This window comes from Bufo gargarizans, chromosome 3 (assembly GCF_014858855.1).
Source record: "Bufo gargarizans isolate SCDJY-AF-19 chromosome 3, ASM1485885v1, whole genome shotgun sequence".
NCBI lineage: Eukaryota > Metazoa > Chordata > Amphibia > Anura > Bufonidae > Bufo > Bufo gargarizans.
Window position 1 is genome coordinate 279,079,531 of NC_058082.1, and position 17,309 is coordinate 279,096,839.

General features: G+C 48.2%; 1 protein-coding gene across 1 annotated transcript in view; it reads right to left on the minus strand.

Moving 5' to 3' along the window:
* TEX14 (testis expressed 14, intercellular bridge forming factor) overlaps nt 1–17,309 on the minus strand; it is a 162,959-nt gene that overhangs the window by 36,167 nt on the left and 109,483 nt on the right. The window contains exons 19-21 of the mRNA XM_044285605.1: nt 14,431–14,552; nt 6,974–7,107; nt 4,796–4,892 (exon numbers count right to left, since the gene is read on the minus strand). Coding sequence (XP_044141540.1) covers nt 4,796–4,892; nt 6,974–7,107; nt 14,431–14,552 — 353 coding nt within the window. The remainder of the gene's footprint in view (nt 1–4,795; nt 4,893–6,973; nt 7,108–14,430; nt 14,553–17,309) is intronic.

Genomic DNA, 17,309 nt, shown 5'->3' on the forward strand with positions numbered 1-17,309 from the left:
TCCAAAACGTTTATCGGAAGACGGGATTCCTCCGTCGACCAGACCCCCTGAACTGTGAGGTTCCGGAGAACGCCTCCCCAACCGATGAGGCTGGCATCGGTGGTGACTATCGTCCAGGAGAACGGAAGGAAGGACCTCCCTGATGAGAGAGTCGGGGAGGCCTGCCACCAAGGGAGAGACAACCGAACTTGCCGGGACAGGCGGACGGGAGCGTCCAGACCCCGAGAGGTCTTGTCCCAGAGGGCAAGAATCCACTGTTGTAACGGTCGAGTGTGGAACTGGGCATACGGAATCGCCTCGAAGGAGGCGACCATAAGGCCCAGAACCCGCATGCACTCCCGAATGGTGGGACAAGGAGCTTGTAGAAGGAGCGACACCGCCCTCCGAATCTGAGAGGACTTGGAATCCGGAAGAAACACCAGAGAACTCGAGGTGTCCAAAACCATCCCCAGGAAGGAGAGTCTCTGGGAAGGGTGCAGAGAGGATTTGGGTAGATTGATCAGCCACCCGAACCGTTCTAGAGATTGAACGGCGATTCGGATGCTGTCCTCGGCCTGTGGAAGAGACGGGGCTTTTATCAAGATGTCGTCCAGGTAGGGCAACAACGAGATGCCCCTGGTGCGAAGAAGCGCCATGAGAGGCGCTAAAACCTTGGTGAAAATGCGAGGGGCGGTCGCCAACCCAAAAGGCAGGGCGACGAACTGGTAATGACGACCCCAGATGGCAAAACGCAGAAAGCGATGGTGAGACTTCGCAATCGGGACGTGTAAGTAGGCGTCTTGAATGTCCACAGACGCGAGAAATTCCCCTGAAAGCAGACAAGCAATAACGGAGCGAAGGGACTCCATGCGAAACTTCCGCACCCTTAGAAACTTGTTCCGAAGAAGGAGGGGTCGGTGCGCCCGATACTGGATCTGAAGCTTCTGAACGACGAACAGGTTTGAGTAAAAACCCGTTCCCCGTTCCTCCGGGGGAACGGGAAAAATGACACCCCGGTCCAGAAGAGAGGAGACCGCCAAAAGGAGGTCCGAGGCCCTAGCTGGATCCCCCGGAACGCGAGACGGGAAAAAGCGTTCCGGCGGGCTGGACGCGAACTCCAATTTGTAACCGAACGTCACAATCTCCAGAGCCCAGGCGTCCTGAACGTGAGCCCTCCAGACCTGTTGAAAGGAGAGCAAACGGCCCCCCACCATGAGGGGTGGGGGCACCCCTTCATGCGGAGGGCTGCTTGGGAGCAGGGGGACGGGTTGACTGTGCCCGTGGTCACCAAGAGGGCTGGGGTTTGAAGAAAGGCTTCTTGCGGGATTCCTGGGATCCCCCAGCCGACGAGGACGAAGACGTCCTGGCCGTGGAGAAGCGACGAAAGGACTGGCCCCGGAACCCTGAAGCCCGAGATCGAAAGGGCCGTTTGGATCTGGGTTGAGGCAGATGAGTACTCTTGCCCCCCGTTGCAGCAGAAATGAATTCGTCCAACTGGGCTCCAAAGAGTCTAGATCCTTCAAAGGGAAGGTTAGCGAGGGAACGCTTGGAAGAAGCATCAGCATCCCACACCTTCAACCAAACCTCTCTACGCTGAATGACCGAGAGGGCCGGAATACGGGCAAATAGGGAACCGATATCCATTGAAGCCTCACAGAGATATTTAGAAGCCTGAGACATTTGGAGAATAAATTCCAAAGTGTCTGCAGGGGCGCCCTGTTCCGTCAGATCCTGGTGGTGGCGCCGCAACCACGCCGTAAGGGCTCTGGCAACCCAAGCCGACGCAAAAGCCGGTCGCAGGGAAGCGCCCGCCAGAGAGAAGATGGACTTGGAAAGTGAATCCAGGCGTCTGTCCACCGCATCCTGCAGGGAGGAACCGTCTAGGACAGGAAGGGCCGTGTTCTTGGCCAACCTGGCCACCGGAGGATCTACCTTAGGGGAAGAAGTCCACTTTTCCACCGAGTCAGAGGGGAAAGGGTAAAGCGTATCCATGCGCTTGGTGGCCGAAAATTTCTGATTGGGTCGGTCCCAAGCCTTTGATATGACCGCTGTGAATTCCTCATGAACGGGGAACACCGCGGATTCGGGCCTTTTGGGCGGAAAGAGGGAGAACTCCCGACTAGTGGAGGGAGTGGAATCTCCGTGGATATTAAAAGTGTCACGGACAGCCTCCACCAATTCGGATACCATGGTGGAAAGCTTAGGCAGGGGTTCCCGCTCCGTGGCCTCGTCCGATCCGGACAATTCCCCTTCGGATTTGCGCTCCCCACGAGAGGGAGAGTCAACCGGGCATGCCTCAAGGCGTGGGGGAGAAGCGGAGTCATCCGATGAGGAATGCTGCCGCTCACGCTGCCTCTTAGACATCAGACGCCCCCTGTGAGAATCACTGAGAGGAGATGGAGCGGTGGACGCCACTGGAGTAGTAGCTGCCATACGCTCCATGAAGGACATGGCTGCCTTGGCAACTAGGGCCAGATCCGCTGCCGCACTAGACATGGCGGAAGCCCAGGCGGGTACCGCCGGTTCCGCAGGGGCAGAGGGAGGACTGGGCTGAGCAAGAGAAGGAGGCTGATCCTGTCCAGGAGCAGGGCACGAGTCACAGGTGCCAGAGGCAGAAAAAGGCAGAAGGCACACCTTGCATGACCCCAAAAGAGCCTGAGAGGAGGCCTTGGCAGATTTAAGTGCCCCAGGCTTTGGCATGATGGAACCCCACAGTAAAAGATCTCCTACCAGTTGCTGCAAAGATCAGGAGCAGAGCAAGCTGTTCTCCTACCACCCAGGCAACGCTAGCAGAAGTCTCCGGTGTAGAGAGATGAGGAGCTGCACGGCCGTGAGCAAACAGAGTCTCCGGTGTAAGGAGAGTCAGAGCGGCATGCCGAGGCTCCGCCCCCCCGAACGCGTCATCATGGCGCGAAAAAAGCGAGCGCGAAATAAGCGCGTGCGCGATTTGAACAAACACCCCGACTCCCCTCACGCGGCGCAGCAGGGGTTAACGAGGCCATGGAGGAGCGGCCTGCCGGCGGGCGCTGGGAGAGCGCAGCAGCCAAGGCCCGACGAGAGAAGCGCTGAAGCCCACAGTTTAAGGGGGAAGAGATGACAGTACTCCAGTGCCAAAATGAAGAAAGTGCCCCCATCAGGATCCTTCTTCAAGCTCACCCAGGTAGCCACAGACAAACAGACACAGAGGGAGGGGGAGGGACTGGGCAATACTTATCTGCTCAGCATGCTCCCTCGATGTCCAGACCAGCAGGGATGCACCTCTTCAGACTTCTGACTCCAATCCAGGAGAACAGTGCTCTGGAGGAGGGTAGGCAGCAGGCGTCCCAGCAGCTGGTGGGATGCCAGAGCTGACATGTTGAGCCTGGATCCACTTTTCTTCTGTGGGGGGATGGGAGGTAGCCAGGACACGTCGAAAGACGGTGGCAGACACTCCACGGGGGCCAGGAAAGCACAATGCTGACCTGCGTCCCCATCTGAAAACAGAAAAAAATAACAAACAGGAGAAGAGTAAGCGTCACCTCCTTGGACAGACACTAAGCAAAGACTGGAGGTGTCTGGGGGTATAGCCCGAGGAGGAGGAGCTTCGTTTTTGCATAGTGTCCCTCCTAGTAATACCTCTAAGCTATACCCATGGTCTGTGTCCCCCAATGGAATGTACGAGAAAAAGGAAGTGAATAAAATAAAAATGCTGCCCTGAGTGAAATGTCTGACTGCTGGGATACTTTGTAGTATGTTGTATGTGTAGGACTACAAGTCCCAGCTGTACACACTGCTGATACACATATGATCTTCCCCCTACCCGTTCTTGTGCAATGCTCTGCAGAACTCCTCCAGTCTGTCAGCTTGGGTGCCCAGCATTTCTCACTCAGGGCCTTCAGCCCTGAGTGTGTTCTGTGATGGTAGAAGGGGTCTTTACTGAAGAATCCAGTGTGAGGGAGATACAGGGCAGACAGCAGCAGCTCGGCCAATGCAGGGGGCCTGGCCAGCACAGTGACGTCTCATGCACAGACAGATCTGCTCCCTCTGGTTTGTGTACGAGACATCATCAGCATGGAGAGAAGCTGACATCACAGGTCATGTGATCCTCTGTAAAATCTGAGAAAGGAGCAACTGCAGATAAAGTAAGTGAATTGTAAACCTCTCACATTTCATTAGTTAGAAACATACAAAGAACAAAAACATAACTCGGACAACCCCTTTAATGGGAAAATTATGACTGCCCATGTGGCTTGCAGGAGTTTTGAAAATGACTGTTTCCAAACCCCTTAACATGCTTCATATACACATGTTCTGCACATGCAATCAGGTTCATGTTACCATACATAATCATGAGCTCAATTTTATTAACATTCCATCACATGGCACATCCAATTAATAGTAATATGGAAGAAAACCGAGTTGAGAAAATGAATAAGACTGTCTTATACAAAGTTAGACCATGTAGCGTGTTGACCGTGGATTTTCTGTGTGGATTTAATGATGGAAAATCTGGTAATACATTACCAGAAAGCAGACGTCAACAAATCACAACTACATGCTGTGGAGATATTCTGCATAAAAACTGACAAACGTCTCCAGTAAATTTTCACTACAAATGTGCCTTTTTTCAATATAGAGGTGTAAAACCTGCTGCAGCTGTAAGATTCATCCCATGTGCAGGTATCCTTACAGTAGCATATGTGTACTAACATTATACTAGGGTTTCATAGACTAAGGATAGAACCATCTCTGAGGTGCCATTGAGGCTGTTCTGAAGGAATTTTACTATTCTTACAGACCGTTAACATAATAATTACTAGGAACATATATTTCTCACCTGACTCATGGTTCTTCATGGGGGTGACATTTGCATTCTGATCTTTCACTGTGAATGTCTTCTCCTGATAGGGACTGACATAGCCTGGCATTTCACACTGAAAAATATTACAAAGCACATTTTATCAAAATATATATCTATAATATTCTCTGTAATTCTCTTAAGACACATTTTAGCACTGTAACAGTGACAATAACATCCCTATGCTGACAACTCATCTTGTTAGGTCACGTTTGCAGATCAGGTAGGGAATATACAATAATACATATTTGGTACACACTGCCTTTTTCAAACTTAGCATGCCCTTGCCTTTATATTTGTGTGCTATTCCTCCAGACTGATTTAAAAAAAGAAGACCTGTCACCGCTCCTGATATGTCTGTTTTAATAGCTTCATGCATTCCCCATGCAATAACAATTCTGGAGCATCTATTCTTATGGCTCTATGTTGTGTCATTCCTTTATTATTTCTACTAGAAGATATGAATGAATTGCTAGCAGTCTGCAGTAAGGGTACAGAGGGGTGGTAACTACCCCTCTGTACCCTTACTGAAGGCTAATAGGAATTCAATTATAAATTCTAGTAGAAATAATAAAGGAATGGTACAAAATAGAGCCATAAGAATAGATGCTCCAGAATTGTTATTGCATGGGGAATGCATGAAGCTATTAAAACAGACATATCAGGAGCGGTGACAGGTCTTCTTTAAAGTTGGAATCTAAAAGGTCAGTCATACTCCTCTATATGGGCCTCTCTATTAGCTGGGTTCAGAAAGTAGCTGGTTAATAGCGGCCATTTTTATGCAGTTAGGAATAGAGTCATAATAATAATCAGCCTTTGCTGAACCCTCAATCCTTCTCCTCTTTCCAGTTCCTCCTGTTTGATTTTACACTGATGTAATGGGCAGCACTCTGTTTTAAGGTTGGTAGCACGCACCAGATGTTTAGTCCACTTAAAGGGGTTGCCCACAAAAAATATTCAGCAGTTTTTAAACCAGCACCCGGATCTGAAGTATTTTTTTAATTGCATGTAATAAAAAATTTAGCATAGCCACTGAGTTATTCAATAAAAGATATCTGTATAGCGCCACCTGCTGTTTTTTTATTTTTTATTTCTCTGTCCACCTCACAGATGTGGACACACATGCTTAGTTCCATCCTTTAATTGCATCCTGAGCTGTGATAGGGAGAGAGTTGAACCAGAACATGCCTCTTGATCTGCAGCAGAAAGGATACACTCCCTGAGCTGCCACCCTGAAGACAATCTAGCAGAGCAATTGGCACAATAAATGGGGAGATTTCTGGATCCATGTGAGGTACGGGGCTGGTTCTAGCTTTGTTGGAAAAAGGTTGTCATGTTCTATATCAAGGATGCTCAACCTGCGGGCCTCCAGCATGTCTTAATAGCTGTAGGCTGTCCAGGCATGCTGGGAGTTGTAGTTTTGCAACTGATGGAGGGCCGCAAGATGAGCATCCCTGTACTATATGATGTCCAATTTTCATTTTTTACATTAATAATGGCATAACCCCTTTAAAGGGAACCTGTCATGTGGATATTTGATTATAATCTAACTAATTATATACAATCATTAAAGAGGACCTTTCACTAGAATAAAAAATCTAAAATAACTATACAGCTATCGAGAGCGGCGCCCAGGGATCCCCCTGCACTTACTGTTATACCTGGGCGCCGCTCCATTCTCCCGGTATAGCCTCCGGTATCTTCATATGTTAGGCTCCACCCAGTTGAACCTGCCGACGTTTTATTCTCCCATGCTGTAGCGCTGGCCAATCGCAGCGCTCAGCTCATAGCCTGAGAGAAAAAAAAGCCTCTCAGGCTTTGTGGGCAGAAGGTCTACTAGGCAGATCAGGCTGACATGTCAGCATAAAGTGGTGTGGTCCATCCTCTGATGAAAAAAAAACTGGGAACAGGAAGAACTGGACTCTTTCAGAAAGTAGTCAAAATTAGAAAAAAATATATTTGGGGACTTTAGGATATTTGACAATGGGTTTTCTAGGTGGATCAAAGTTCTCACCCAAAACCAGGAATCATGACACATTAAGACGGTCCACAGCCAAGCGATATCACCAGTCTGAAGAACTGGCTCACTGTGCACCAGATTACTCAAATAAAATAAAATAAAAATAATAATAAAAATGTTTATAAACTCCAAGTTACCAGAGCAGACATGAAGCTATCTAATGTTTTACTTGAAACATTTTTGTTTGGTGACACAAGAGTAGAATTAGGGCTTTTGAGCTGTTTTTCTAGAAAGGATCTTCTTTTAGACGTAGCACCCAACATCAGGTTTCCTGTAATGAAATTACATTTAACTATTTAGTATGAATAGAAATGGACACAAATATTTTGTCACATATGCACATTATTGATTTATTAAATGGAGTTTTAATACACTTGTAATTATTTTAATGTACAGATCGGTGATTGTCACCATATATCATAAGATCTCCACCAAACAATCTGCTGTTGATGGATATTAATTTCCCATTATGTGGATCCTCAAAATACAGATGCGGTCCATGTGCCATCCGCATTTTATTTACAGATCCATTGTTTTCAATGAGTCGTGGTTCGCATTTTACAGTCATAACCCTTTTGCAGTATGGACATACGGATGTGGAAGTCATACTGATGATCCATGAGCTTTCCACATTCATATGTCAGTTCCGGAAAAGGATAGAACATATCCTGTACTTGGCTGAAAAATGCGGACTGCAGACCCATAGAATTCAAAGGCTCTGCAAAAAATGCGGATGCAACACAGACCGCATCTGTTTTCTATGGATCTTCAATTTGCAGACTGCAAAACGAATACAGTCGTGCGCATGAGGTCTAAAGGGGTTGTCCACACTTTTGTACATAAAGGTTGTTTAATAAAAGATTATGCTACATCCTAATGTATGTTTTGTTTTAATCCTTTGCTATATCCAAGGTCTCAGTTTACATTCAGAAGCTAAAATACCATCTGACCTTGTCCTTCTTGCACAAAACCATTTATTGCAGTGTGGCTCTACGTAATTCTACAAGCTAAAGCACCTACACTAATACACCAAGTCTCAGCTGCCAGACAGTGAATGCAGACAGTACCTACAACAAACTTATAATATGAAAATGGATTGGAGCATAAAATATATTGAGGAGAGATATAAGGCTGACAGCGTGCGGCCAAAGCACGCCCTACTGCAGCGGGTGGGTGTTGCTTGGTCGTGTGTAGTCGGCCAGACCGTCTGGTCTGACCTTAGAAAGTGGCAACTGTTTCATTTTATAACAATGAAGAATTATTTAAAGACTGGACACATTCCTAAACAGTTTGATACAGCTGCATAATGAAAGAGAATGATGTTTTAGAAACCCCACTCTTAAAAACTGCAGTTTAAAAATTTGCCCTGCGTGGCATATTTGTGCCAGATTTTTGCCAGGGATAAGACTGAATTTCTAAAGGTTACAACCTTTTCTTATGATGGCTGGAATTCAATAATTTTTTAATTTTCTGATTTAATTTGTAGTGCCATAAACAATTGTGTTTCATGCTAGGAGACTCTATACAACCTCGAAGCTTTTTATTTTAAGGCCCCTTGCAACCATAGTAAGTACAGGATCCTGTGCTTTCTGTGTCTATAGGAATGAAATGAATTACTCATGTGACTGCTTCCCTGGCTGTCCTCCCGCTCCATCCAGTTCTGCTCATATGCAGGTACAGATTTTGCCACAAGCATCTGTGGTGTTTGGCACCTGGACAGATGTCAACGTTGTTGGGGGACAGTTGGGAAATCATAAGGCCGTTTTCTTTCTACGGGACCTTGCATTACAGAGATGGCTAAGCATTTAGATAGTATAGTGCAACACAACAGTTTATGTCATATTAGGGGACATTTATATAGATGTTCCCATATGCCAGTCTGGATCGTCCTGCACTGGAATTAGATGAGCATAATTTATTAAGAGACCGATGCCACTTAATAAATTAGGCGCATCCCTGGCAGTCCGTGTACCAGAAACTGGGGTCTACATCAGCCAGGAGCTCTCATAGACTTGAGCTACAACTTATGCAAGTTTCTGGTGATATTTATAGTAAATCTAGCGAGAGACAGGATGCACCACCCCTCCCGCTAAGTCCAGCATTTCCCTCGCCACTTTAGAAAAATGTTAAGTAGCTGTAAAAAAAAAAAATAGATTTTTGTACTTACCGTAAAATCTGTTTCTCTTTCGTTCATTGGGGGACACAGGCTTGACCATAGTGTTGTGGAAATTTTATTAGGATGTGTATTTAATATATTGTGTTTTGTCATCATGTCTCTCAGTGTCAGGGTAAACCATTGGAGTGGATATCTTCCGTGTATGTCCTGTCACAGCTGCTGGGCGCAGAGGTCTCCATCAGCGAATGGTCCATGTGCTATGCACTGGGCTGTGGGCCGGGGGAGACTGATGTGTTCAGCAGAGCAGTGTTTTGTTGGCTGATGTATGGACGCCGGCTAAGGCCCCAGCGCCAAGACGCAGATTTATTGGCTTGGCGTGGATGCATTTGTTAAGAGAACAATATAACGAAAGGAACGTGCGTTTGTTGTCTCTAGTGCGCCTGATCAGCCGCTGGAGATAATGACACTGTACTGTAAATAAACATGCATGTGGATCATAGTAACTTTATCTGGCATTGATCACTGAGCAAGGCTGGATAATGTTCACTCCAGTGTTACTGGTAGATCATTGTATACATGTGTTTGTTGGCTAGGTTATTCTAAATTATGGTATTTTGTCTTTGTATGTCATCACTTCCTGTTCCCTTGTTTTGGGCCAGCACCTTTTACACCTTTTGTTAGTAAATAAAAGTAAACAGACTGAGCAGGGCGGGACAGATGCTCAGCAGAACTTAACATGAGAACACCTTTGGCTGACTGCGGTTGAGATTCTTAGCTTTCCTTACACAAAGATTTTGGAGATCGGATTACAACTATTTATATTTCTATTTCAATAGGTATAGCTGTTGCCGCTAGGAGGCGGACACTAAGCACAAAAAGGTGTGAGCTCCTCCCTTCAGCTATACCCTTCCTACAGGAACTAAGCTAAATCAGTTAGTGCAAGAGCAGTAGGAGAAGCCAGACAAAAACAGGAAACCAAACTACGTAGAAACCCAGAACCACGCAGGACAGAAAAAAAGGCCTGTAAACGAAAGAACGGGTAGGAGCTGTGTTCCCCAATAAACGGAAGAGAAACAGATTTTACGGTAGGTACAAAAATCTAGTTTTCTCATCCGTGTCATTGGGGGACACAGGCTTGACCATGGGACGTTACAGAGCAGTCCTAAGGGTGGGCCTAAACAACCCCCTCCTGGCCAATTACAGAACTTCCGTCTGCAAAACTGTACGCCACAGAGAAGAATCAGACGACGCGAAGGTGTGCTGTGCACCCTGTAAAACTTGGGAAAAGTATGCAAAGATGACCAGGTAGCCGCTTTGCATTCCTGCAGGGCTGAAGCCCCTTGATGCACTGCCCAAGAGGGCCCCAGTGCCCGAGCAGAATGAGCAGTAACCCGGAAGGGTGGGGCCCAGGCACAACGCAGTACACTTCCACAATGGCCAAAATAATCCATCGGGAAATGGAGGTTTTAGACGCAGCCAGCCCTGGTCTCTGCCCCTATGGAATGACGAAGAGGGAATACGTCCGCCGGAAAGATGACGGGACAGATAGATGCGAACGGCTCGTACCAAATTCAGCGTGTGGAGTGACAAGTATGAGACCGGTCAGGACAAAATGAAGGGAGAATGATCTCTTCATTGAGATGGAATGCCGACACAACCTTTGGAAGGAAGGACTGAACAGAGCGAAGAACTACCTTGTTCTCATGGAGGATCAGGAAAGGAGACCGTCAGGAAAGAGCCACAAGTTCTGACACCCTACGGATAGAAGTGATTGCCACCAAAAAGGCCACCTTGGAGGAGGCGAAGCGACACCTGCTGCAAAGGCTCAAATTGAGAAGACTGAGGAGCGCTGAGCACTAGATTACGATCCCAAGGATTCATCAGAGAACGGAAAGGGGGCACAGATTGCGCAACCCCCTGCAGGAAGGTCCGAACCGCAGGAAGCGTAACTGCCGACAGCGCCGGAACATGGCTCTCCGCCCAGCTGAGGATAGGGCTGGAGAAGCCACTCTCTCACCATCAGCCGTCTTCACCCTCGGTCCGTTCCAGCAGGGTCAGCTACTGGCACCGTAGTGGCAGGACGGTGGAAGAGGGACTTGGCATGCGGGCGACCCTTGTGCTGGCGGGATGCAGGGGGGCTAGGCTGCCCTGGTCCACCTTTGACTTCTGCGGATGACCGGCACTGGCACAGCTCGACCCCGGGAGAAACAGAGAGGTCTAGTGTGTCTCTGTTGTCCCTGAAGAGAAGAATAAAAAATAAAAATAAAAATTATAAGAAAAAAACAGCCATGCAGAGCAGGGAGTGTCTTGCCTCCTTGGACACTAAGCAAAAACTGACAGTCTCTCTCTCCAGGCTGAGGGTATTGCTGCTGGAGGAGGGGCTTAACAGTTTTCACTTAGTGTCACGCCTCCTAGGGAGCTGAGCTATACCCAAGGTCTCCTGTGTCGCCCAAGGAAAATGGGCGAGAAAAAGGAATTTGCGGCAGAGGGAGAGGTCAGAAAAGACGACCGTAAAAAAAAAAAAAAAAAGGGACAGGGGGAGGACCTGAATTCCAGCTTGCTTGTAGCCCTCTGCGATGACCTCTCTCACCCAAGCATTCGAGACGTGAGCCAGCCAAACATGCCGAAACAGATGAAGCTGTCCGCCCACCTGATCGGAGGGCGCCGGAAGCTGCACATCATGCAGAGGAGATCTTAGGGTTATAGGACTTGGAGCCCTGATGACGGGGACGCCAGGAAGGGCGAGGTTTGAAGGAAGGCTTGCGCTTCTGATCCGAGGCAGACTTGTCGGCTGGCCGCTTGGGGCTGGAAAAACTCCAAAAGGGGCAAAAAAGAGGTTTACGCTTTTTTGAATTGTTGAAACGCACCCTGTTCTGTGGTAAATGAGTGCTCTTACCACCTGTAGCGTCTGAAATGGTCTCATCCAGGCGCTTACCAAGAAGTCTGCTGCCAGTAAAGGGGAGGGCCGCCAGCGTCCTCTTTGAAGCACTATTTGCCGCCCAGCAGGTGAGCCATAGGGTACGGCGAATAGCCACCAACAGGACTGACAAGCGGGCCATAAGCCTGGCCGCGTCCAGAGAGGCTTCACAAATATGCACACTGGCATTGAAGAGCTGCAGGGCAAAATCGGCCAGTTCCCTAGAGGTGACCCCCGAGGAGAGACCCTGACGTAAATTATTTGCCCACTCCCCCATAGATTTGCTCACCCATGTAGAGGCAAAAACAGGCTGCAGTGCTGTGCCCACTGCTTCAAAAGAAGATTTTGCAAAAGATTCTAATTTCTTATCCCTGATATCGGAGAAAGAAGCCCCATCCGCAATTGGCAAGGTAATATGCTTAGCCAAGCAGGAAACTGGCAGGTCCACTATAGGTGAGGACAACCATTTCTTAGTCAAATACTCCGGAAATGGATAAAGGATTTTAAGCATTTTGGCAATGCAAAACGTCTATCAGAAATTCCACTCCTTGGAAAGAGAGGAATCAAAATCCTTGTGGTTGGGGAAACATTTGTGCAAGAGACGGACCTCCTAAATAAAAAACCTGAGCCGGCCGATAAGGGTGCAGGGTCCTCAACCTGTAAAGTCTCTATCAGCGCTGTAATAAGATTGTCCACCATGGAGGACAGTTTGGACGACTGACCCTCAGGAGAGACAAAATCCTCATCTGACAACCTCTCCTTGGAACATGCCTCTTCTACGGAGGACACGTCAGAGTGAGACTCTCTGGTACGAGGCGGAGAGGCAGAGGAAACGGGAGGTACAGACACGCTTTTGGGGGTGGATAGTCTGGCCCGTTTAGCGGGACGGCCGCGATGGGAATGAGCCCCAGGATCTCCAAAGTCGGACTGGTCAGAGGACTGCCCCAATATTTTCACAATAGCTTTGTTGGTATGGGAGACCTCCTGTAACCATCCTTGACAGGGAACATGCCCACTCCGGCTCTATTATAGGCTGGGCAGTAGGGGCGATTGGGTCAGGGGCAGAGCCACTTGACGGTGTAGCCGAGCACGCAGATCAGAGGGGATCTGACTGACCAGATGGAAATTTTGTGCGACACGATGCACTAGCAAAATGGCACACAGTAGTGACCGCCTGCTTTGGATCCTGAGGTCTGGGCTCAGACATAATAAGACCCCTGTAGTGACTGGAAGGAGGATGAGGAGGTTATGTTAAACGCTGTAGGAAGGGGAGGCAGAGCTTACCCAGCCTTTGTCCTTCCATGCAGCTTGTCCGGAGGAGCCTTTCCATCGTCCCGCCGCAGGTGCATTTAAACACAGGATGTGGGCGGAGGCAGAAAACAGTGCCCAGATTCGCCCCAGCTGAAGGAGTGGGAGCGGGGAGAACTCATGCCCCGCCCCGAAAATGGACATGAAGCTCCGGCCGAACAGAGACGCCGGCTGGGAGATAAGAACCTGCGGGGAGCCAATGCGGGAGTAGGCCCAGAGAAGCCGGGCTCAAGCCGGATCACCACCTTCAGTGTGTGGGCCCTTGGGGAGGGACGCTACACCAGAAACAGAGGGGACTTGTGGTGGGCGGCCGTGGTGATCCGAAGTCTGACAGGAGGCTTTAGGAACCTCTGGTCCTCCTTTGCTTCTAGAGATCGGGAAGGAGCAGCGGGCTTGGGGACCCCCTGGTCTCCCGTCTTCTGGCTGGGAGTGCAGGCAGCTAGGACTGCCTGAAACTCCTGCTAGAAGAAAGGAAAACAAAAAAAATAAATTAAAAATTAAAAAAAAATCTGCAGACCTGCAACGCAGGGAGGTCTGCCTCCTACAGAAACGAAGCTAAAACTGATTTAGCTTAGTCCCTGTAGGAAGGGTATAGCTGAAGGGAGGAGCTCACACCTTTGTGCTTCTGGAAAAATTAATCCGGTTTCCCGCTCTGCGCATACCTTTAAAAATGGAAAAAAAAAAAATATATACCAGATCTGGTATATATTTTTTCCGCGTGACACCGAAGAGATGGATCCGGTATTTTAATGCATTTGTCAGACGGATCCTCATCCGGAAACAAATGCTATCCGGTTGCATACGGATTTCCAGATCCCACAGGCAGTTCCGGCAACGGAACTGCCTGCCGGAATCCTCTAATGCAAGTGTGAAAGTACCCTTATTTGCATAAGATCATAAGATTTTTCGCACAGCTTGAGTCTTCATTTCTAATGTTAGATGGTTGTTGAATCTGTTCACTGCCTAAAAAGATTCCTAGTTAGAAATTACAAGTATGGTCCCATTCACATGAACATGTCCGTTCTGCGGACCAGAAGGGCTTTGGTGTGCTTCCGGGTCTGTGAGGCCATGCCGCAAAAGATAGTACATACCCTATACTTGGCCGCAACTTGCGGATGGTGGACCCGTTAAAGTCAATGCGGGTTGCACATGGCCGGTGTCTGTATTTTGCGGATTCACAGTTTTCAATTTGCAAAACAGATGTGATATTTTCTCTGACTTACAGAACCAACATGATTATAAACTGTCCATACCTGGACTGACTGGAGTGCTGTGTCTAGCCGAAGCTTCAGTATTTCTGGGAGTAGTAAATTGCAATAGAGAACTTTTCTGATCACCTGAAATACTTGACAATTCTTCAACATCTATAGTGGACCTGAATGATGGGATATAAAACATACGTTTCCTTGTTCTCTTTTCATCATATATTACAACAAACTACAATCTGTGCTTAGGGATCTGCTATTCATAGTTGTGTAGTCAGAAAATGTAATGGGGAGTCAAAGAAAACATGGAATTAGTCTGTCTTCACTTCGTTTTCATCAGAGCACTGGGGAGACTGAACCTTCACTTAAAGGGGTTGTCTCACTTCAGCAAATGGCATTTATTATGTAGAGAAAGTTAAGGCTACTTTCACACTTGCATTAGGAGCGGATCCGTCTGGTGTCTGCACAGACGGATCCGCTCCTATAATGCAAACGCTTGCATCCGTTCAGAACGGATCTGTTTGCATAACTGTTTATTTCAGATCAGATTTTTCACTTCGGAAAACTCAGATCCGACAGTATATTCTAAACACAGAAGCGTTCCCATGGTGATGGGGACGCTTCAAGTTAGAATATACTGAGAACTGTGTACATGACTGCCCCCTGCTGCCTGGCAGATGCTGCCAGGCAGCAGGGGGCAGACCCCCCCCCCCCCTCCTGTATTTAACTTATTGGTGGCCAGTGCTGCCCCCCCTCCCTCCCCAGTATTAATTGTAACCAGTGCGGCCCCCCTCCCTCTATATTCATCGGTGGCCAGTGCGGATCCCAGTATTAAATATGACCAGTGAGGTCTCCCCCTCCCTCCCTCCCCAGTATTAAATATGACCAGTGCGGCCCCCCTCCCTCTATATTCATTGGTGGCCGGCCAGTGCGGATTCCAAGAATTGTGACCAGTGCGGCCTCCCCTCTCCCCCCTAATTAAAATCACCCCCCCCCCCCCCCCCATCATTGGTGGCAGCGGAGAGTACCGATCGGAGTCCCAGTTTAAATCGCTAGGGCTCCGATCGGTTACCATGGCAGCCAAGACGCTATTGCAGTCTTGGCTGCTATGGTTACTTGGCAATAAATACAAGCATTATACTTACCTGAAGAGCTGCGATGTCTGTGTCCGGCCGGGAGCTCCTCCTACTGGTAAGTGAAAGGTCTGTGCGGCGCATTGCCTATAGCACAAACCTGTCACTTACCAGTAGGAGGAGCGCCCGGCCGGTCAGACATCGCAGCTCTTCAGGTAAGTATAATGCTTGTATTTATTGCTAAGTAACCATGGCAGCCAAGACTACAATAGCGTCTTAGTTGCCATGGTAACCGATCGGAGCCCCAGCGATTTAAACTGGGACTCCGATCGGTACTCTCCGCTGCCACCAATGATGGGGGGGGGGGGGGGGGTGATTGGTCACCAATAAATATAGAGGGAGGGGGGCCGCACTGGCTACAATTAATACTGGGGAGGGAGGGGGGGCCGCACTGGCCACCAATAAGTTAATTACAGGCGGAGGGGGGGCAGTCATGTACACAGTTCTCAGTATATTCTAACATGAAGCGTCCCCATCACCATGGGAACGCCTCTGTGTTAGAATATACTGTCGGATCTGAGTTTTACGATGTAACTCAAATCCGATGGTATATTCTAACATAGAGGCGTTCCCATGGTGATGGGGACGCTTCAAGTTAAAATATACCATTGGATCGGAGAAAACTCCGATCTGTTGGTATATTAATAGGGACTCCTGACTTTACATTGAAAGTCAATGGGGGATGGATCCGTTTGAAATTGCACCATATTGTGTCAACGTCAAACGGATCCGTCCCCATTAACTTGCATTTTAAGTCTGGACGGATCCGTTTGGCTCCGCACGGCCAGGCGGACACGAAAACGCTGCAAGCTGCGTTCGGGTGTCCGCCTGCTGAGAGGAGCGGAAGCCCAACGGTGCCAAACTGAGGCATTCTGAGCGGATCCGCATCCACTCAGAATGCATTGGGGCTGTACGGATCCATTCGGGGCCGCTTGTGAGAGCCTTCAAATGGAACTCACAAGCGGAGCCCCAAACGCTAGTGTGAAAGTAGCCTAATACAAACCAATTACTAATGTATTGTGATTGTCCATATTGCTTCCTTCACTGTCTGGATTCATTTTTCCATCACATTTTACACTGTTTGTTTCCAGGGGTTATGACCACCCTGCAATCCAGCAGCGGTGGCCGTGCTTGCACACCATAGGAAAAAGTATCAGCCTCTGTGATGACCAGGACCATTGGCTCACATAGGCTGGTGCTTTTTTCTATAGTGTGCAAGCACGGCCACCGATGCAGGGTGGTCGTAACCATGGAAATGAGCAGTGTATAATGTGATGGAAAAATGAATCCATCTAGTGAAGGAAGCAATATGGACAATCACAATACATTAGTAGGTGGCCTGTATTAACTTTTTCTACATAATAAATTCCATTTGCTGAAGCGACACAACCCCTTTTAATAGTAGGAACTGGAACACAAAGCTCAGACCACAGTTCTCCTATTCCTGAACTTAAAGCCTCTTTACATGGCCTGATGTAGCAAGCGATTGTCGGGAAGGAAGAGCACCTTCCTAACTCGCCCATCTCCATACAGAATTATTGTTTGGTGGCAGCAGATGGCCGTTTAGATGGCAGGATCTGCGGTTGGTAAACAATTATTTAAGTGACCGCACCAACTATGCCATTCATTGAGTAATTGGTGGCAACATTGCTAACAAGCGTGCGTACAAACGCTCATTAGGGCCCTTTACACTTGGAAATTCTCACCGGCTTTGATTTTTCCTAGCTGTACTAGATATCATAATCTCAAGTACATATAAGAGGATCTTTTTTAGATTTAATTTATTTTGTACCC